The sequence below is a fragment of the Rhinopithecus roxellana genome, chromosome 5, assembly GCF_007565055.1.
Source record: "Rhinopithecus roxellana isolate Shanxi Qingling chromosome 5, ASM756505v1, whole genome shotgun sequence".
Classification (NCBI taxonomy): domain Eukaryota; kingdom Metazoa; phylum Chordata; class Mammalia; order Primates; family Cercopithecidae; genus Rhinopithecus; species Rhinopithecus roxellana.
The window spans coordinates 137,860,751-137,883,165 of NC_044553.1; the positions used below are offsets into that span (position 1 = coordinate 137,860,751).

Here is a 22,415-nt window from a genome sequence, read left to right on the forward strand (position 1 = left end):
ATGACAGGAGCAGGAACAAGAGAGACACAGGGAAGATGCCACACACTTTAAACAACCAGATCTCGTAAGTACTCACTATCACAAGAACAGGACCAAGGGAATGGTATTAAAACATTCATGAGAAATTGTCCCCATGATCTAGTCACCTCCCACCAGGCCCCATCTCCAACACTGGGGATTACAACTGAACATGAGATTTGGGTGGGGACACATCCAAACCATGTGGTTTCTTCATTGTCATAGTGTTACTCGTATCAAGTTCATTGCAATTTCCCTTCTGACAAGTCTTTAGTGGCCACAGAGGTTCTCTTCTGCTGTGTTGCATAAGCTCTTGAATATATGTCTCTTAGGATTAATCTGAGGAGTAGGGCTACAAGTATGGGAAGAATGGCAGTCATCTAATTCTGAAAATTCTAGGTTAGTTTCACTGGCCTCTATTGGGGTTACCTTTTTTATGTGGTTTGGAACTGCAGAACCATTATGTGCGTGTGTATGTGCGTGTGTGTATGTGTGTGTGTGTATACATATATCCAGCTCCTCTGACATTGGCTCCTAACCATTCTGTACCCTTTCCCTTTGCCTTGATTGCATGAAAATATGCTGACAAGTTCATACATATTTCCACTTTAATTGTAAATCTGAATTGATAAATGATTTAAGGTCCCATGTCTTAGTGTCCTCTCTTAGTAAACAGGCCTAATTCATCTCACAGAAATAAACTTTGCATTGTCATGGCATAGCTACTAGGTAGTTCCAGGCCTGATATGCATTGAGGTGAATTGAATGACGTAACCTGTGCAGTACAATCTGTGAGAGCAATTTGGGTGGTTTATGCCATTGGTTTTTATGTTCAGGATGAAAACTCATGGAGAAATATGGAATACTATTATTATCTTCATGCTGACAGCGCCCTCTGGGCACCTACAGGTTTATTGCTGGTTGGAGGATCAAGTTTAAAGGGAGATAACTTCGTGGTTGCTGATAACTATGCCTTTTGTGTTTCTTTATTATAGGAACAGGGGAAAATTGGAGTTGTCTTCAATATTGGCACAGTTGACATCTCCATCAAAGAGGAGAGAACCCCTGTAAATGATGGCAAATACCACGTGGTACGCTTCACCAGGAACGGCGGCAACGCCACGCTGCAAGTGGACAACTGGCCAGTGAATGAACATTATCCTACAGGTACATGTTGTTCGCTCAATGGTCCTACTCTTTTCGACGCTCCCATTCTCACTTTTCAGTAGTGATTTTTCTCATGACTATCACCAAATTCTAAAACACTGAGTGAAGTACACATTCATGATTTTTTTGTATGAGAAGATAAGTTATCTCTTTAGGACTTGATCCAGTATAGGGAGCTTCTGGAGACTTTTCCAACTATGCACTGGACACTTTTTGTCAACCTTTGACTGATACAGCCTGACTGGCTCATACCAAAGACAGTTACTGTAGATTTTGCAGGGCTTGTAGATGAGGAGCAGTGAAGGGAAGGATCATCTCTATCATGAGCTAGTGTCGATAATCATAAGATGCTCTATTTGAGACTCAGACTTTGTGGTGCCATTTAGTTTGGTGCGGTTGAAGGTGCAGATGCCAGAGAGAGACTCTAAAAAGACTTGTACCGAACTTGAAGACACAGATCAAGTCATGGTAACAGTGAGAGAAAAACTTACGGGTGGAATTGTATTCATTTGGTGGACTTTGCTAGTTTTTATTTTCTCACTTACCCTAAGCCTGCCTTGATATTCAAAGGGTGGTCCTAGTAGTCATTTTAATAGCAAGCATGCTGGTGTGGCAGGAAAAGGGGTTAAATTCAGCAACAAATTCCCAGAGCCAGATGGCTGGATCAAGGACAATGGGAGAAGAGGTTGCCTTCCTTACAAGAGATCATTCAAATAATCCCTCAGCTTTCCCTCTTGCCTCTCACTTCTCCCAGGAAAAGTCCTGAGTGCTGATCATAAAGGCGCCAGGAATGGAAGGGACAACCCTTCAGCAAAGGGCCGTTGCTCTACAATTGCACGGTCACCCGACGGATGCAAGAGAATAGTCATCATATTGCACTTCTCACTAATGTGGGTATGAAGTGATGTGCAACTCTCTATCCTACACACCAAACGCCCCACAATGTTCTCACCACTTTTCTCTAACTTCCGTTACAGTGAGATGGGCACAATAACAAGGAAGCCTGAAGCACATTTTCACACATCTAAAAGCCATTAGCTAATCATGGTTATGCTTGTGAGAAATATACAAAGTAAATTTGCCTATTTGTAGCCCAAGACTTTTGAATGGCTTGAAGGCTGTGATTGTATCTCCACACCTAACTCAGCATTAATTTTCTTCTTTAAAAGCCTATCAGAAGTATCTGCGCTGTTGGGTTGTTCCCTAATAGCTAGAGTCCTGCTCTATCTGTTTAAGAATTGTAAGAGCATCTAGAAACAGCACGCAAGACCCCCCAAGGTACTGAGGCAAAAAGCTCCACCCACTATTAATTTGCCATCTCAATTTCCATAAAACAGTCAGCTCAGCCATTGCCGGGGGCGGGGGGCGGTGGTCACAGAACTTCTTAGATCAGCCATTGCTGGGGGGTCTCAGAATTTCTTAGATTAAGGCACAAAAATGCCCTTATGAGGTTATCTTTGAGTATTTGAAGAAAGCCAAAGTTATTAACAGCTTCTATGAATTTTTATCATTCAAATTCACTACACACTAATAGACTTAATTTTTAAATGCTTCTTCCTTAATCCCTGATGGATGGGGGAGAGGGTGAAGGGAATGAAAACAGCCCAAATCTTAAAAGCTGTTCATAGGCTCATAGAAAAAAATCAGTCTCTCTCTCCATATGTGTTATCCTTGGCCTCGCTAGCGCTGCTGAAGGGTTTGTTGTGTTTCTATTAGGAATTTCAAAGATTTCTAAATCGATGTTAACCACTTGCCTTGAGCCAATATAGAATCTACAAGTTTGCTGCCAGCAATGAGAAGGCTCTTTAATGGTCATTTTAAAGCCACAGCTATGTTAAGAAAACCGGAGACTCTTGCTGTGCGCCTATCTTTTTGTGTCTTTAGTTCCAAATTATGGGTTGCTTCCTATATGTTTTCAAAACAGAATAAACCTTTCTTTAATAGCATTGCTTCCTCCTGAAAACTATTATTATAGTTGGAAACCGTTATTTAGTAACAATATGTGTTGTTATTACAGGACAGGGTACAGTATAGCATTTCTAAAAGTATGGGCCTTGGAGTCAACTGGCTAGAGTTGGGATCTTGGTTTCATCACCTGTGAGTCTAAGGCAGTTGGATTAAGACCTTGAAATGTCCTAAGCATTGAAATATTTGGTGCCTCTCCCCACATGTAATTCAAAATACAGTAACATTGAACCATAAAATAAGTATAAGAATTTCTAAGAGGTTTTATTTTTCTCCTCTGATGACTTCTGTAATGCTTTCAAAATATATTAGATTCTTTCTTCCCAAATTCTCATTTTGTACTTTCTCTGTTTTGTTGTTCTTTAAGAAGATGTTCATTCTTCTCCTTGAGCCATTTACCTGGTAAATGTGAAGATTAAGTGAGTTAGCTACATGTATAATGCTGGGCCAATTAAATCAATCCTCAATAAATGTTAGCTGTGAGATTTACCAAACATTTGGCTAGCATTTTAAATTAGGACATATTTTTGAATACAGATTTCTTCATTTTGACGGTAAAATACCCTATAAATTGGATAGGGTAGATGCTTTTTACTCTCCACTTGAAATAAAAACAGAGACCCAAGGAGGTGCTATGCCCTTCCTAAGGTCACATAGCAAGTGAAGGAAGAACTAGGACCAGATTTTTCTGTCTCCAATTGGGCACAATTTTCACTATTGCTCCCCGAGAGAATTGAGGGATGTTCTGAAAAATGCATAGCTAGAAATGAGCATTTTTCCTTCTTGTGTCATCTTAGATTTCTTTCTTTCTTTAAAGAAGTGTCATATCTCAAAGGTCACTTCCAATGATCACACAAAGGTGGTTATTGTGAGGTGTGGAGTTCAAAATTCTCATTTAAAAGTTTTATTGGCACCAGTGACCCCAAGCTGTCCTCCTTACAGCAATGGCAATGTGCTCCCATGAAGCAGTTGAAAGAATACTGAGTATTTAAAGGAGCTATCCCCTTACCTTGCTGCCTCGATTAAAAAGTTGTGTGATATACTGGATTGAGTTTTATGTTCCACTCTGCCAAGACTTCCTAGGAGCAGCTCACTTTTTGAGTCTTGGATACATTATTTTCTCTCCTGTCTGCTTCCCTGTGCTATTAAAAGGATCAATTTAACTATTAATAATTTAAAATATCATGAGAACAATCTGGCAATGTTTATTTTAAATCATAAGATCAAAATGCCTGGTGTCTGGCCATCAAACAACCAAGTCATCAACCTGGCGAGGCAGTCTTGACACAGTTTCTACAAAAATGTGTCCTCTTGTTTTCTAAAGCCATTCTAATCGATAACAGTAGGTTTAGAAATCATCAAGGGTTTAGTCTCACTACTCACTTATTACTAATGTTTAAACATTAAAGACATACAGAGTAGCTCCTATGGAAGATTTACGTAAGTTATCTTACTCGGAGACCATGCTCTCGGGGAATTGTTCCTGCCTACCAGGTCTGAATGAGTCAGGATGCACCAGGATGAATGGGTCATGTCCACAATCTTCTCATGGGCATTTATGGGGCTCTACTGAAACATCCCACCGTGAAATATTTAGAACCCAGCTAGGCACAGGGCATGTAGCATTGGCTCTCTGTGAATCAGGGAGGATACAGAATAAAAATAGTTCTATAGCAATCCGAATCTTATATCACTAAATTCTGGGAGATAGAACTCAAAAGCAACTTCTTTCTTTGAACCTGAAAATAGAAAAGCTAAGAAACAGGAGAGTGAAATAAAAGAAGGATCAGCCCGGAGCTATCATCCAGGCACTGACAAATGTCCCTTATAAAGTCTCTGATTGTTGTCCCTATACAATGCGGTGGTAGGAACAAGGGAGGGGAGGTGAAAGGTGACTTGAGTATGAGGAATTAATTTTAGCCACAGCTCTAGGCCTCCTGGAAGGCTTAGCTGACTGGGATTGTTCAATATCTTCTCTCTGCTGTGAGTGGGTGGCCGGTGGTACTGTCACTGCTGTAAGACCCCTGAGCATGGTTCAGTAAAGGCTTTTCCGGTCCTATCTAGGCTTCCTGGGAAATGCAGATGACATGCAGCTTCAATCCTTGCATGCCAGGGGGTGCTGAGGAGAGCAGGGTCTCAAGTAGCTTTTTTCTTGATATTGCATACCAACTCAGTTGAAGTGCTCTTCACAGAATTCCTCTTCTTCAGTCTTTAAAATGCACACGAATGACCTATGTTTAAATCCTATGTGACCATCCAACTTAGAACATGAAAAAGAGGTAAAAGTTGCTCCCTTTCAAGGATGCTACATTAGAAAACTCCCTTTATATTTGAGTTTGTCAAATTTCACAGAACCTTGTTTTTATAGGGATTGAAAGAGAAAACATTGCTATACTACTTGCTGATGATCAAAATACCTTCATACACATTATTACATTTGAGCCTCACTCCATCCTGTGAAGGACAGGGTTTGGTATTATTACTCCTGCCATACCCATTTTAAGGTTACATTATTAAGGCTCTGAAAGGCTAAATAAATTTCCCAGTGTCACACAGCTTAAGGAGCAGAGCCAACACTTTTCTATCCTGATCCTCAGACTGCACAACTTCTAACTTTCTGCTCACTTTCCTATTGCTCAGAGCCATGATTTTACTAATAATGACAGTATTTCTTCTTGTAAAAACATATTCCCAAATGGAAATCTCTGCCTGGAGTAGTCTAGTTAGTAAGGTCTTTCAACCTATTGACATTTGGGACTGGACACATCTTTGCTGTTGGTGTGTAAGGGATGGGGAGGGGTACTGTTTTGCACATTGTAGGATGTTTAGCAGCATCCATGACTTTTACCCCCTGGATGCCACTATCATGTTTCCACAAGTGCCAAATACCCTCTGGGCACCAAAATCACCCCCATTTCAGAGCTGCTGACTTAGAGAAAGTTTGCAATATATTTTATTGTAAATGCTTATCATGTTTTTGTAATTTAGACAGTATACATGGGTATAAGAAAGATTTTTTTTTTTTTGGTCCACATCTCATCCTAAATTATTGAGACTTTAAAGGATTAAAACAAGTCTATGTACTTGACATGATGCTGAAATTTCTCAGGCCTTGGGTTTTCATTAACTCCTAGCCAGGAGGTTTTCTTTCCTTTTCTTTATGTCTTTGCCTGCAAACATTTGAGGCCTTGCCAGATTTGAAGCATGCATTAAAACAAGCCCCATCTACCTGCTCATTCATCCGTTCAGGACTAGCGTTGCTTTCAGTTCAACGGGGGGAAAAACAGAGAGAGCAGAGTCCTGCAGAGGGAATAAGAAGTATAAATACAATCAAGAGGGAAAGCCATATTTGAACAAGGTTTCAGGACTACAGAGGTATAAGGGAAACTAGAGAAAGCCTCACTTAATGAATGTGTTTGAACACCGTGAGGAACATTTTAAAACCATCTTATAAATAAGTTGCTCCAACATTCAGTCACAAAATGTATCAATTAATCACTCAAACTAGTGTATCCTGAATATTCGCACTGCTAAATAGTCATCCTTTCCAATTTGTCAGAAATGAATTAGGATTCACATGTTTGTGAGTTTCTATTTCCAAGGGAATTTCCACATTATGCAGTTTGTCTTTGGTGAACAAAAATGTTTTAAAAGAATGTTTTCAATAGGCACTTATATATACATATTTATGTAAAGTAATGGTCTGCAACCTGGCTGAAATGGAGAATCCCCTGGGAAGTTTAAGAAATTGTCAGTGCTTGGGCACTGGTCTCAGGTCATCTAATTTAACTGCTCTGGAGTGTGGTCCATGGATCAGCAGCATCAGCTTCCCCTGGGAGCTTGTTAAAAATGCCCACTCTCAGGCGCCACCCCATACCTGCAAAATCAGAATCTGCATTTTAACAAGATCCCCAAGTGCTACGGGTACATTGTAAATTGAGAAATATTGGTCCGGGCATTGTTTTTTGTTTGTTTTTTTTGTTGTTGTTGTTTTTCTAACAAAATCTCCTAAGGTGATTCTCTTTGTAGCTAAGTTTATCATTCACTGATATGTAGAAGCTAAAAAATATGCCTTTTTTTCTTCTTTCAGACTGACTACCGGTACTATTCAATATGGTAGCCACTAACCATAGGTTGCTATTGAGCTGTGTGGGGTATGATGGAGATTCTGAAATTTTTGCTTTATTATGTAATTATTATGTCCTAGGCACTGAAGGCTTTAAATACATTTCTCATTCAATCCTCACTCCAACACTATGAGGCTGTAGGTTAGAGGCTAGTATTAGCCAGTGCAGGGCTACAACATACCATCACCTTTTATTTCCTTTTATGAGTTTTCTATCATGCAAATGATGGGCATTTACCTTCATGTACCTTCTGAACTCATCTAATGAGTTTTGATATTATACAATCACAGCGATAACAACTCCACCCTATCCAAGCAGCTGTTGGAGAGGCATTAGAGGATGATGATGAAGCATAAGAGTTTTGGAGTCAGACTTTCTGGGTGTAACCAAGGGCCCCGGCCCTATCACTTGCCAACTTGCCCATGACCTTGAGAAGGTTCCCATTGTCCAGTTTCTATATGCTTTGATCTCCATGATCACATATATGCATTTTCTCCCATTAAAACCAAGTGAATGCTCAGATTGACATTACTATAGGACACTTCACAAAAAAAAGAAAGTACTGGCTAGAGGTATGTATGTTTCCTAAACACACATGACAAACTACCCTTTCTTAAGCTATATTTGTATGCTCTGACAGTATAGCTATGGTGCAAATCTGTCAACAAGCTTGATCCTAAGAAGCCTGTTATATAACCTATAAAATGGGGATTGTGTTCATTGCTCTGTCTTAGAAAGTGGAAAGTTCTTTGAATACCTTAACGCATTGCATGAGTAATAATCGTAGCTGCAGGTGTTTTGTCTGGATTATCTACCACCTGTATACATTTTAGGACCTTTTTTTTTTTTTTATCTTGAGACGACTTTCTACACTGAAGTTTACTTATGAAAGGTGAGAATAGGAGACTAAGAGATTTTGCATCTTGCTTTCGTATCCTTCATGGAGAATTCCACAATAGTAGAAATGGTTCCAAAGTGAGAGACATGTGCACTGAATAAACACTCTGTCCCAGAGGTGTAGAAAGTGGCAGATCATGCCGTTCACCGTCTCTCAGCCAAACTCACCCAGGTGGTGATGGCTGCCATTTGCCGAACATTTATGACATACTCCCCACTTCATGGGCAGTATCCTACTTAGTCTTGAAACCACCCATTAGGACAGTGTTGATCTTATTCCCATTTTTTAAGATTAGCAACAGTCTATGGGGGTGTAGCTTAGTTTGGGAAATGCTGGTATTCAACCCAGGACCATCTGACTTAAGAGTCTTAACGTTTAATCACACTCTGCTCCTTCCTTAGATTCTCGTAAACATCCTGAAACAGTTGCATATCCTAGAAATTCTGGGTTTAACGCAAATCTTGACAATTTAGAATTTTTCTCTAAAGTTAAATTATAGAATTCTCCCCTCAAGTGAAATCTCTAATTTCTGCCCAGTCTAGAAGTCAGCATTTCCTTGGGCACCTATACACATTTGGCTTTAACTATATCATGGATGTTGCCTCTGGAAGCCTTGTCAGCCTCTTTCTTTTTGTGATCTTGTTTTACCTTCTAGTGCCATATCTATGCAAAAAAGAAAGAACTTTTAAATGAAGGTTTGTCTTGCCATTTAATAGTCTTGCTTGGGCAGTGAGAGAGTGGCAAGAAGGTGCTTAGTATTTTTTTTAATTTAATTTTTGTTTTATCAAGGAAACCTCCTTTCTTCTCTGTGAATTCTCAGCCACAAGATAAATAGTCTTGTATCTTATAAGTTAAGTACAATTACTGCTATCAAACCTAGATACTTTTTCTCTCTTCCATAAATGTCTCTAAGAAGCTGATAAGCATTTCAAGGCAAACTGAAGCTTGGACTAATGCTAAAATCAAACATAACCACCCAGCAGACAAAGAGACCAGATAGAAATATACAAAACATTTGAGGTGGTGGGAACACATGGACACAGGGCACATAGAAACTTGCCCCCAAAACATTAAGTTAATACATAGCTCAAAGTTATTTATAAAGGAATTAACATACACAAAGGAGCTTTTTATAATTGTGAGGATTTACATCAGATAATAACAAACTAAATGTATTATTTATCTATAATTCACTTGTAAACAGGGCAATGCTTTTGGTCTACAGGTCTGTTGAGCAAAAGAATAATTTTGCTGAAACCTTCTGTAGGACTTTATAGGATGCACATTTGAGTCTGGGTCCTGGTTTACATTTTCCCCATGTTTAGTAGACTATCTTGGGATTTAAAGAAGAAGTTAGAATTTTAAAAATTAGAAAGCACATCATATTTTGCCGTATGTTAAATATTATAATCTAGGGACTCAGTAAAATGCATAATTACAAATTTGAGGGTCACTTCTAGGTATGATTTAACTAGGAATGTAAGATGAAGAATTTCTTGATTTTCATCCATAATGAATCTATTTTTATTGAATAATATCCTTGAAATAATACTTTCAAGATTAGAAATGCAGTGTCATCACACTTCATAGGATGTTTAAATTATACTTATTTGAAATAGTATGACATAAATAAAAACATTAATAACATCTCCCTCCATGTGAAGCATCAGTGACAACATATATTCTTCTGAATTAAAACAATTATCAAATATTGCATAATTTCAAAGCTGGTTAGTGAATTACAAGTTTTGTTTTCCCTATTGTCACATGGCAGCTCTAGTTTAAGTAGTTAATACAAATTCTGGCCTGCAGAAGTTGTCTTTAATTGTGAAAACTTAGAATTATTATCCCAGCCATAAAAGACAATTACCCTGTAATGCTTTTCCTCTGCCCCAGAGCTGGCTGAACACCAAGTGTCCTACCATCCGTGCAAGAGCATAGTTTAGTTTTATTTATAGGAAAAGTTTCCAAGTTCCAGTCTCTTCAATTTAAATTTTTCACAAGGTTGCAGAGCCTCTCTAGTTACTTAAAGTCTAAAAAGAACACTGAGCTTCTTTGAGAAAGACAGACATTATTAAATATCCAATAATAATAATATATATTCACATACAGTATGTCATTTATACTTCTGTAAAGCAGAGAAGGTAATGAAAGGTTCTCTATACTGTAAATCACTCAATCGATTGTAATCATATTGCAGCTCATCTCAAAGAGATAAAGACCTTCCACTCCTCTAAAATCCCTGTCAATATCCCAGCAGGCTGAAGAGAGAGGAAAGGAGGTCAGAAGAGGAAGGAGGGAATGAGTCAAGGACAAAGAGGCACTTTTAGTCTTCAGTTCATGGAGTTAACATGAATTTGATTGGATTCCCAGTGAAATTTACAGTTTTCTCCATAAGATGCATTTCTTTTCCACGTGGTACTTTTACAGCCTTTCAGTAAGTCCCTGATGCTCTGTGTTGGTCTTGATGGCATAGTTTACTAAGTGCCAAAGGTAGATATATAGTACTGCATAAGAAGACTTAGGGACTAAGTTTATAAGTAGCAAATGTCAATTCAACAGAAGTTAAATGCTGAAGTGAAATGTATATCAAACAATAGAAGTGAGTTGTTTATGGGCTAGCAAAAAAATTATATTGCACTTTCAAATGGCAGAAACACTGTAAAAGCCTTTTTACTGACTGCTGTTGCCTTTAACGTAGTAGAAGTATTCCCCTATCCTCATCACCGGGGCAGCTCTGAGTGGAGCCACTTCTTTACGCGTTTATTCATTCACCTTCATTCACTATTCAACAAATATTTGTTCCACATCTACTTTATATGTGAATTCATTCTAGGTTATGGGTATATGGTGAAAAATAAAACACAGCTCCTGACCTCAAGGATCCTCAAGTGTAGTTGAAGAGAAATACAAGTACCCAAGGAAGACATTTTAATACCTAAATTTTATTTAGCAGTTATTAATTGCCAGGTAGGGTACTGGGTTCTTGCATTAAGTCTTTGCAGTAGCCCTAAGGGATAGATATTACTGTTATCATCATTTCACAAATGAGAATCTGGAGTTTCTCCCAGGGTCAAGCTAGCACATGAATACCTGGAACTGAAGCCTGTATGTCTTGGAAGGCAAACCCAAAGCTCCCATACACTGAACTATCTTGAACCTACAATTCCACAAAGTGAAAGAAGGTGCTACTATTGAGGTGAGATCCAAGTTCAGTAGCGGGCACACATAAGTACCGTACCTGATGGAGCCTGAAGACCAGACAGGGGCTAGTGTGGAATATAATTTGGGATGTGACCTTGAATTATATGGAACAATGCCAATAAGCTATGCTCCCCTATCTAGTGTGAAAGATAACATGACAACGTATGGCTTTCACACTGAGGAAATTGATGGTCATGGAATTCTTTCTTTTACTTAAAAATTTTTTTTACAGTTTTATTGAGGGATGATTGATAGGCAAAAAATCCTACACATACTTAATATACACAATTTGATGAGTTTAGACATATGTGTACACCTGTGATACCTTCAACACAGTCAGTAAAATAAAGACATTCATCGTACCTTATTTTACTTAGTGTCATCTCCCCAGTGGCCCCAAGGCAGAAGTATTAATCTCCCTCATTTATGGATGAGGAAACCAAGGTTCAGAGAGGTTGAGCACATTTGCTGTGGTCACTGTCCACCAAGGATCAACTCTGAGATTCCACACAGATTTGTTTGACCTCACACCCTAATCGCCATGTTACCCACTCCACTTTTCCAGTGTCTTCCAGGAGCACTCCAGTTTGCATCATCTACAGAGCTCAAATTCTCTTGGTTGACAGATATAAATTCACATGCAAATGTACTATGATTTCCTACATCCCAGTGCATGCAGAACATTCTGTAATCCCATTATTAAACGTTTACTAGAAATGTGCTTCTGCCTGATGCACAATTGCCAGCCTCAATGTTTAATTAAACTAGATTTGTTTTCATTTTAATCATATTAGAGAAATGTGTTTTTCTCAGAGTTCAGTGGTGAAATCTTCATTCTAAATGCCTCCAAGTAACTGAAAACTGTATATCCCAGAGGAAGGGATGAGGGTATTACAACCTATCCTTACATAAAATATTTTAGGGTAACAATATTAATGGATAACAGGTAAGACTGGGGTACACTATTTGTTTTTGAATCATCATAGCGTCCTGGAAAAGGGTTCTATTATTATTACCATTTTAGAGATGAGGAAACTAAGTCTGAGTGGTTAAGTAACACACTCCAGTGTTGCACAACTAGTAGGTGGCAGAACCAACATTTGAATGTAGACAGGGAAACCCTGAAACCGTTTCCCCTAAAGGCCAAATAGCAAGTAGCGTAGGCTTTGGAAACCTATGTTATAAATATATTTAGATATTTAATAAACTTCAATATTTTATTAATATAAATATGATATGATTTGCATGATCTTTGTTGCAGTTATTCCACTCTGCTGTTATAATGCAAAACCTACTATAGACAATACGTAAAGGAATAGGCACAGCTGTATTCTAATGAAACTGGCTTTACAAAAACAAGCTGTGATGAGCCACATTTGCCCATTAGGTGTAGTTGGGGGACCCCGATTGAAATCACGGATAGTTGGAAGCCTACAGCTTCAAAAGTATTTGGAAGCCTACAGTTTTTACTAATCCATCAGCTTTATTTTTTGAATTGTCTTATCTGTTTGGAATAAAGAGGGCAAGAGAATCTCTAAGTGGATGAGTTAAATCCCTAGAGAGACAGAGAATAGTACTACCATGTAGGGTGACATAGACCTACTGGTGAGGTTAATTCAGGATAAAGAAAGAAAGAGATGTAATACATAAGAGGGACAGGCACTCCATTTACCTGTAGTTAAAAATGACAACAAAACAGCTAAATACCATTTTTCTAATTCAACACCAAATACACAGATTCCATTCTAGCTTCATTTATATTTTGCCATACCTTGCCTAGAGCAAGATTTGAAGATGACAAACAGAAAGCATTGTTTCTTTACTTCTGTTACTTCTATTTAGTAGCTGTGGTGATTTAAATATACCCCTCTCTCCTAAAAAAAATAGTGCATACTTTTCTTTTAAAGTTGAGAATTATGATTAGCCGCCCTAGTGTAGTTCTCATAGCCCTTATGCATAAAGATGCCAGTTGATGCCTAGCATTGATCTTTTCTCCTACCCACTCCCTGATATGTCTGTCTTCTAAGTCTGAGAGAGCATTCCCTTCATTATCTCAGCATTGGTTGTCCCTATCTTGCTGCTGAGAGCTTCCTGCTTGAGCTTCAATTCCATTTTCAAGCCATTGATCTGATGTTCTGAGGATGGACTAGCCCACTTGAGAGGTGGCTCAGCCCACTTCATGCTATTGAGTTTTAGAGATTTTAGAATTAGATCCTCTATTTATTAAAGCAGCAAGACCAGGCTATCAGTTTTTATAGTTGTGCATATGCCTAAAAGCATGTAGTGTTTAAAATAAATTTTGACCTACCGTCTCCTATTCCCCACCACCCCTGGTAAGCACCATTTTACTTTCTCTGTCTTTGTATTTCCTTCATTTTGTTTTGTTTTGTTTTTTGTTTTTTGGATTCCACATGTAAGTGAGATCGTGCAGTATTTTTTCTTCTGTACAAAGCTATAAAGGATGAATAAGTCTAGAGATCTAATGTACAGCACAAGGACTATATTTAATAATATCGTATTCATATTATCTATTGATAATTTGCCAAGAGAGTAGATTTGAGATATTCATACCACAAAGAAGAAAGAAAGGCAAGAGAGAGAAATGCTCACTATATGAGATGATGTGTATGTAACTTTGCTTGACTAGGGTCATTTCACTGTTTATATGTATATCAAGATTAAGTATACAAAAACAGCATATATACCTTAAATATATACATTTTTTTAAAGCCAAACTGAGGCACACTGTGTTTTTATTTACAAAATAGGGAGCCCCTTCACAGTTTGCTGACCTCAATTTTGACTCCAATTAAGTTATCAAAGTTCTAACTACCAGAATAGAAAGCATATACTGCCAGATGTGGCCCTATAGTACAAGAAAAGTGGTCACAGTTTTCTTAATCCTCTTTTAAAAAGGAAAGAAACATAGTAGGTAATCAGTAAATATTAAACTGTACAACTTAGGTTTTGGGAGCTTTCTGACTTCAATGACTGCATATACACAACAAAAATATAAGTAAGTTGTTATACAGCATCCTTGACAAGCATTGACTATTAATAATTTACTTTTATAACAAAAGAAAAATATCATTTGCTACAAAACTTTTAAGCTTTTACTTTAGAAATGTTTCTTTATTGAAACAAGTAAGATTTTATTGAAATATTTTTTATATTAGTAAGGTGACTACTGGTCTCAAAGGGTGGATTTCCAAGTACAATTAAACAAAATGATAAATGGGAGGAAGAAGATTTCAGTATACTTGACAGAAAAATACATATAAATCTAATATAGATATAACTGTAAAAATAAATCTAAAATCTTAGCCAAGGTTTAGAAATCTTATTACTTCATTTTTATACCTGTATAAAACTGTTGTGAGGTGCTGTTTCAAATAATATAAAAATTTATGTAAGTAAAATACAAACTAAAATAGAACTAAAATGCCTTTAGGTTTACAAAATGAATAGCTGGATTATTTTACTGAATTTTTTCTGTGGTATGGGTGGCACCGTATCTCTAGAATCAGTAAAAAATAAAGGCAATCCACAGAAAGAAAATATATTGTTCTCAGGGAGCAATTGAGCTCTCCTAGAGGAGGCAAACCAAGTGAAATCTAACAGTTTTGCTTCATTTTGTGACTTTCTCCCACGATGACCTCAGAATTTTGAGCTACAAGTAGGTCTATAAAGGGAATTTTGGAATACTCTTAATAGATCTGTTCTTGAAATAAGTCAGCTAAACTGAGCGAGGTGCTTTGCCAACACATTAACTGAGAGTCCTGACCAACCCTGATCCCAGACCTTCACGGACAATTCTCTTGTTTTATTTCCATTTCCAGTGGTTGTATGTAATTCTTCTCTTCTAAGAGACTTGTTCCAAGCCAACCTTCCTAGTGGTCTTGTTGAAATGAGATTGTGGTTGCAGATACCGTTGATGAACACATAGGCCAAAACATTATTGAACTATTCAGAAAGTAAATCTAGCTTATTCTTATTCTTATTCTTATGCATAATTATATAACTGTAGCTTTCTGTCAGGTTACAGTGGCTTTAATTTTCTGATCAAATAAAACAATCAGTATAATTGCACTTTGTTCCTCCCTCTTCTGGCTTCCATTCTTTGATTTGTGCCACTCACCACTCTCATTCTTCCAACCTCCCCCTACTCCACTGGCCCCTGCAGCTACTTAGAATAAGAAAGCTGTTGATTAAAGAGACCAAGAGTTTGAGCAATTACTGTATACTTTAAAACCTCACTGCCATTTGGAAGTGAAGTCCCAATTGACATAGCCAAACTGTAAGGACAGAAGCAACTCTAATACCTGCTTTCCTTTGTTTATAGCAACTGCTCAAATTCTCCTCTAAAAGTATTGCTATAAATCTCTGTGGTAGAAACTGAATAATAGGACTTGAACCATTATTCAATCAGACCAAGTTTAACTCCAGGTTAAGGAAAGAGGAAATCTACATATGTCTTTGCTATTCACCATGTTTAGTACATATCCTCTATAATTCACAATCAAAAGTAAATCTTTGGACAGCATTCTTGGATTTGGGTTAGATGAAAAATTCCAATCCGTGTTCAGCAGTCTAAGCACTTGGGAGGATTCCAATGTGATTTTTTAAAGTCACCATCCCTGATAGTCAGAATTAAAAACATGAAACCAAGAAGGCTGCAGGCTTTCTTCTCACCTGTCCATCTCTTGTCCTAATTACACCTTATACTTACTAATATTGTAAGTGCTTTTTGACAAGACAGCAATGGAACATCAATAGCTACTGCATGAACTTGAGTAGGCAAATCAAGTCACTCAGAGGCCTTCTTTTAATCTCTTGGATCATTATTGCAAAGATAAAAGCAGGTTTCTGAAAGAGTGAAATTCAAAGGAACCTAGTAATTAGAATGGTGAAAATACTAGGTCACCTGGTCCATTTCCCTGCTTGGTTCAGACATTTCTATAGAATATGTACTAGTTTAATTTTATTCATCTAATTTAAAATGAGACACTTTATCTTTCTTCCACCAAGATAATAGATCTGTCTGATTTCTCTTCTTTGGCTTTAAATTTTTTTTTTTTCATTCACATCTTTTATTATTAGGGATGTCAGTTGAAATTATTTTGAATAATTTCTTTAAATCATGGATTTTTTTTCTTATATCTCATATCTAGGAGCTATTTCTTGTTGCAAGGTGCAAGGTTCTATGGCACATACAAAAGCATGCTTTCATTTGAGATATTTGTAAAATCTCTCTATACACACACACCCATCAATGGGCAAATATAAAAAGTATTGCCTTTGCCTCAGCATGTAGTTAATATTCAGTGAATATCTTTAAATGTAAAATCACCTATAATCTTTAGATATATTCCTCAGATAGCCAAGATTTAATATTATATATAAAGTTATATTAAATAGCTAAAAGAAGGAAGAGGTATTGCTATTTTTATGTATATATCTCAAATGTTATAAAGGTTATAAGAACCTTTCTGAACATCTAAACCTTCAAAGCTAATAGTTTAAAGGTTTGTTGTATACCTGCCATCTTTTGAGGTGGCCAACAGTTGTCAACTTTTTGAGTATTCTTGAGCACTTAGGATATGTCAATGTTTGGTTTCATTGTGTGTTAAGGAGGGAATTACAGAAGTAGAATGGAGTAAAAAGCTTAAAAAAGAAAAAGCACTGCTTCTAAAGTGATTTTAATTTCATAGGAAAAAAATACTTTAAGGACTAATATTCAATGCAGAATAGTGGAATCTGGGTGCCAGATAAATATTTAACATTTGTGGATTTTACATAATCATTGGCCACTTTCTTAGAAGTGTTTTTTTAAAGCCCTAATTAAAAAAAAAAAAAAATGCTATTCTGGCCATCACATTTACAATGTGAATAATATTTGAGTCATGACATAACTATAAGTTACTTCTAATGATTGTCACTTGAATTGTAAATCACAGCATTTAGCAATGCTGATTGTCCTTACTTTTGTTAACCCCTTAGTCCCTGCAACTTGATCATTTTGGGCTCTTTGCTCTAGAGTCTAGCTGCCATTCACGTGCTAAAGAAATGCCCCTTAAATATCAGCTATAACATCCTAGGGAAATGATTTCTAAACTCTTCTCAGTGAGTTTAAAAAAGCTGCTTTTTGCTAATCCATAAACTTTAAAAGGGGCTGAAGAGGCAGTGTGACTGCTTTTTAAAAGCCAAGGTTGCAGGTTGGGCACAGTGGCTCACACCTACAGATGCACGCCTATAGTTGCACCTATTTGGGAGGCTGAGGCAGGAGAAGGTGGGAGAATTGCTTGAGCCCAGGAGGTGAAGGTTGCAGGGAGCTAAGATCCTGCCACTGTACTCCAGCCTGGGCCATGAGAGTGAAACCCTGTCTCAAAACAAAACAGAACAACAGAAAAAAAGATAAAACTAAGGTTACAAAGTAGGACTGTTTGTGTGTGTGTGTGTCTAATTTTGATCTTTAATCAGAGTTCTGGTTTGTTTTTACTGTTCTTTGTTAGGGAATGTGGTGGAGGAATGCCTTTCTAGTCTAAGTATAGGTAAGGTATTCATGACTAGTATTCAAAGGGTATTTACACCCTGCAGGAACATAAATGGTTTTGTTTTGGAATGTTATGGTTAAGGATTAAAGTGAAGGCCCTGTTTGCTCAGAAAAAAAAAAAAAAAGTAATCCTTCAGTGCTCTCCATGAAATCATGTACGGAATGAAAAATTCATTGATGGGGTGAGAGGTCTGGGTGCCAGAAAGTCTTACTAGTAAATTCAGAATTCAGCCTGCTGTTCTTAGAGATCTTCTCTCCAATTCTCATCCAAAGAGTGATAGAAGGAGGTCAGGTAAGTAGCACCTTATCCCTTTAGGGAGCTACTTAACTCTACTCATTATTATCTTGGAGTCAATCCTCACCTCATTCCCTGTACTTCCCCTAGTCTATGTCTAGAATCAAGGATCAGAGGAGCATCAACACATGCATCCACCTTTCTCCGATTTTCCTTCCCTTTCCCAACTCCCTCAGCCTTACCCTATTCTCTCAGGAACTGCATTATTGCATCTCTTCTTTTGGATTTGGTAATTCTTTCCTTAGATAGTGGAACAGGGCTAAGAATAGGCAACAGGGGCCCAGCCGTCCATGTCTCCATCCTTGCACCCCTAAGACTTATGCCACACAAACTCCTTTGACTCCGGAGACTGCAACAGAGCTGCTTCCCTCCTCCTGCTGAGCCTTGATGGAAACCCTCATAGGAGATGGTGCTTCCTTCACCCACTCTCAGACCCCTGTTCTTCCTGGATCTCCTGAATTCCTGGCTATATCATTTAGGTTCGCTGCATTGCAAACCACTCCAAAACTTTGTTATTTATGGGCTCACATTTCCATGGCTCGTGTGGGTGTTTTCTTCTCTTCTGGGTTGGCTTGGATGGAGCTAGATGATCTTGATGGCCTCATGTACCCCTCAGGGGCCTCAGCTCAGATGGCTGAGTAGGTTCACATGGCTGGGTTTCTTTTCTCATGGATGTTCACATGGCAATCTCAGGTGTAGGCAGCAGGCAAGGGCAAGCATTCATACACAGATGGCTCTTCAAGCCTCAGCTTGTATCACATTTGCTAGTGGCCCATATGCCCAAGCAAGTCCCACAGCCCACCCAGAACCCCAAGGGTGAAAAGACAGATTCAAACTGTCGTGAGAGGAGTAACAGTCTCACTACCAAGAGACAGATTTTGAAATGGGATTGTAGCTATTATTTTTTCAATTTAACACACTGGAAAAGAAGAAAGGCTCTGGTTCTAATAATCATATTTCCCTCGTAAATTTTCTCCTTCCAACCCTGATTCAAGTCTCAGGCTGAGGTTGGAAATCAGTACTTTTCACTAAGGGATAAAAATCCTTTCTTTTCTTTAGTCCATGGCTTTTTGAAATTAATCTTGATTCTTTCTGCCATATCCCAAGCCTTACTTTATTTTTTTCCTCTTTTTCTCTATGTCTGATCATTTTGCTTTAAGTCAAATTGATTTTTTTAATGAAATGCCCATTTAAAAAATTATCCACATTCATGTTCCCTTGGATGCTTTCACATATTTTATTTTCCTTTGTTTTTGGCATTTACGATCTATCAGTGTTATTGGTAAAATGTCTTATATTTATATAGGGTATGTTCTCCCTTTCCTCTTTTCTTCTTTTCTTTTTAAAGTAAGATAGTTATGTTATAAAACAGCCCCGATGCTGATCCATACTTTTCCCTAGACATTTCTCTGAGATCAGTACTTTGTTTATCATTATCCTTTGTTTGTAGCCAGATTTGAGGCCATGTTGCAGTTCTCACAAACAAATCAATTTGAATTAATTTGCCAAGTAGAATTAACGAGGCATTGTATGAATTCAAGATATACTACAACTACTGCATCCCCTGAGGTTATTTCTTCTCTGGGAAAATTTTGATTCTTGTACCACATTTTAATAGTGTATATCTGACCTTTGAATCTTGCACTAAATGATACATGGCTGCCAGCTGGTTTAATTTTTAAGAAGCCTTAAAAATTCTATGCAGCCGAACAAATAGGAGTGTAGACAATTCTTTAATTATTAACTTTATGGGGAGAAAGTTGTCTTCAAGATCAATACTCTCTGATGTTTGCTTGTTGCTAGGAGTTCTTTTTCTAATGATGTTCTAAGCAGAAGTTTGAGAAACATCGAAATAGAGAAAATATATTTCTTAGATGGTCTTTGAGGTCTCCACAACCTAAAAATTATGGGCTCCTTCTTTCAAATTATAAGCTATAAATCCCAGCAAACTCTACTCCCGGAAACTGTTTTTGTTTAATTATAAAATGGGAAAGTATTTACTCTAAAGAGGGACCTTTGTGATTACCTGAAATTCCTTCACTCCCTAAATGGACATCTACATCTGTCGCTAATATATTCTTTAGCAAAAAGAATTTCCTTCAGACTATAAGGACGAATACAAACAAAATAAATAAGAAAATCCAGTCCCCTTCCACCCCTCACATGGTGAGAAAATGGTAATAGAGTTCTTCAAAGAAACTCTAATTTCTGGGTCTTAGATGAATAACGTTAGAAGTGCTTAAGGAACTTGAATTCTAAGCCCCTTTAATGTTCGCTCAGAAATAATTAACAGGAGTCAGTCAGAATAGAAAACTAGTTTGGGAAAAGTGTCCTAAATTTTACATTGTATAATAGGATGAATCTCTTAAACTCGGGACTGATATATAAAACTTCTCCAGTGTTTCATTTGACCAAAAATTGGTACACATTTAGCTAGATTTAAAAAAGAATATGGTGATGACTGAGAACTAACCTGGACTTATTAAAAAACAAATAAACAAACAAACAAAAACTCACGCATGCTAGGGTAACTTTCTCTTGGATAGCAATAGCAAATTGGTAGGTAAGGAGGATACTATAAATACTGTGCAGAGTATATCTTAATTTCCCCAAAGAAGTATACTGCAATGTACAGAGAACTATGAAGGGATCTTAAAGAGACCTGCCTGTGTTCCATCATTTGAAGCTTTCTGGTTACGCTGTAAAGTTCGAGGTAAACTTAAATAATAAAAGTAGCATTTATAATCTCAGTTTCTATAGGTCAGAATTTGATAGCAGCTTAGTTGAGTGATTCTGGCTTAAGATGTCTGATGAGTTGCAGTTGGTATGAACTAGGGCTGTAGTCATCTCAGTGTTATCTAGGCCTGGAAGATCTGATTACCTGGAAATCTTTCACTCACATGGATGTTGACTGGAAGCATCAGTTACTCTCTGGCTCAGTTCCTTGCCTTATGTATGTTTCCACAGAACCTTTTAAGTGTCTTCATGACAAGACTCTAGCTTGCACGAAATGAGTGGTCCGAGAGAGAGCACCTTTTATGACTTAGTCTCTAAGTCCACACACTGTTGCTTCTACCGTATTTTACTGTGTAGAATCAAGTCACTAAGTCCAGCCCACAATCAAGGTTGGAGAATCAAACCTCACCTCTGACACAGAGGAGTTTCAAAGTATTTTTAGATATTTTATAGCTCCATCATAATCTTTCTATTCAGGGACTAGAATGAATGCACAAAAGATATGCTTATTAAGTTTGCGGATAACACAAAGCTAAGAGAGGTATCTCCTACCAGAAACAAAAATCCTAGAGACAAGCTTTTTCTTATCATGTTTGAATGCTGTTATGAAACAAAAAGAATACATTTAATGAGATATAAATACCTGTTTGAAGTTCATAAAGTATGTTGTATGAATGCAACATGGAATAATTTCTTTGGGAAACCATTCAACTAGAAACTGTCTTGAGTTTTAGTTGGAAACAAGCTTAATATGTGGTCCTGTTATGATGTAGTTGTTTAAGCAACAGTTGCAAATCACTATAATAGTCAGGCCTCCTGTGTGTGGTGACTAGAACAGTGATTGTTACTTTTAGATCTTTTGGAAATAATAAATTCATTCTTAGGCATGGGGGTTCAAGGTTGGTCTAAAACGTCTTCAATTTATAAACACTGGCAATTCTATCAGCTCTAAAGGGAAGGATTACTATGTCATAAGTTTCTTGAGCATCAGAGATATTAATAATGGCATGACTTTCCTGTTCACAGGATGACAATATTCTTGTGTTCCTGTGTTTGTGCAGTGAAATTGTCCTCACAAACCTCCTCCCTGTCCTCTGAGCTGTGTGGGGACACCACATATGTATGTTTAAATGAACAGAATTTAAATAAAATATTCTGGCATTCTGGCTTCAAAAACATTAGTTTGATGTTCTCTACTTAGAAATAAAAAACCAAACATGAGAGGAATGAGAGGAGATGGGGATGGGGAGTGGGAGGACGAGGGTAGATAGAAATAAAAGGAAGAACAACATTACAGAGAAGCGGAGATCACACAGAGGGTGGACACGTGGGAAGGCATGGATCACGGGGAAGAGTGAGCCCCAAAATAACACTGTGTGCCTTTTGCAGCAAGGAGGAAATAAGTGATAAGAGGAAAGGCACCTGGGGAAATCTTGAAGGGATCACATGTCA

The 22,415-nt window shown here is 37.6% G+C and overlaps 1 protein-coding gene and 1 long non-coding RNA gene across 10 annotated transcripts in view; one reads left to right on the top strand and one right to left on the bottom strand.

Moving 5' to 3' along the window:
* NRXN3 (neurexin 3) overlaps nucleotides 1–22,415 on the top strand; it is a 1,636,170-nt gene that overhangs the window by 1,438,504 nt on the left and 175,251 nt on the right. For all 9 annotated transcript variants that reach the window (XM_030931539.1, XM_030931540.1, XM_030931537.1 and 6 more), the window contains one exon: nucleotides 1,014–1,185. In XM_030931539.1, coding sequence (XP_030787399.1) covers nucleotides 1,014–1,185 — 172 coding nt within the window. The remainder of the gene's footprint in view (nucleotides 1–1,013; nucleotides 1,186–22,415) is intronic.
* The window catches only part of LOC115897702, a 90,546-nt gene continuing 71,545 nt past the window's right edge, over nucleotides 3,415–22,415 (bottom strand). The window contains exons 2-3 of the long non-coding RNA XR_004057472.1: nucleotides 6,380–6,450; nucleotides 3,415–3,549 (exon numbers count right to left, since the gene is read on the bottom strand). This is a non-coding gene — a long non-coding RNA (uncharacterized LOC115897702). The remainder of the gene's footprint in view (nucleotides 3,550–6,379; nucleotides 6,451–22,415) is intronic.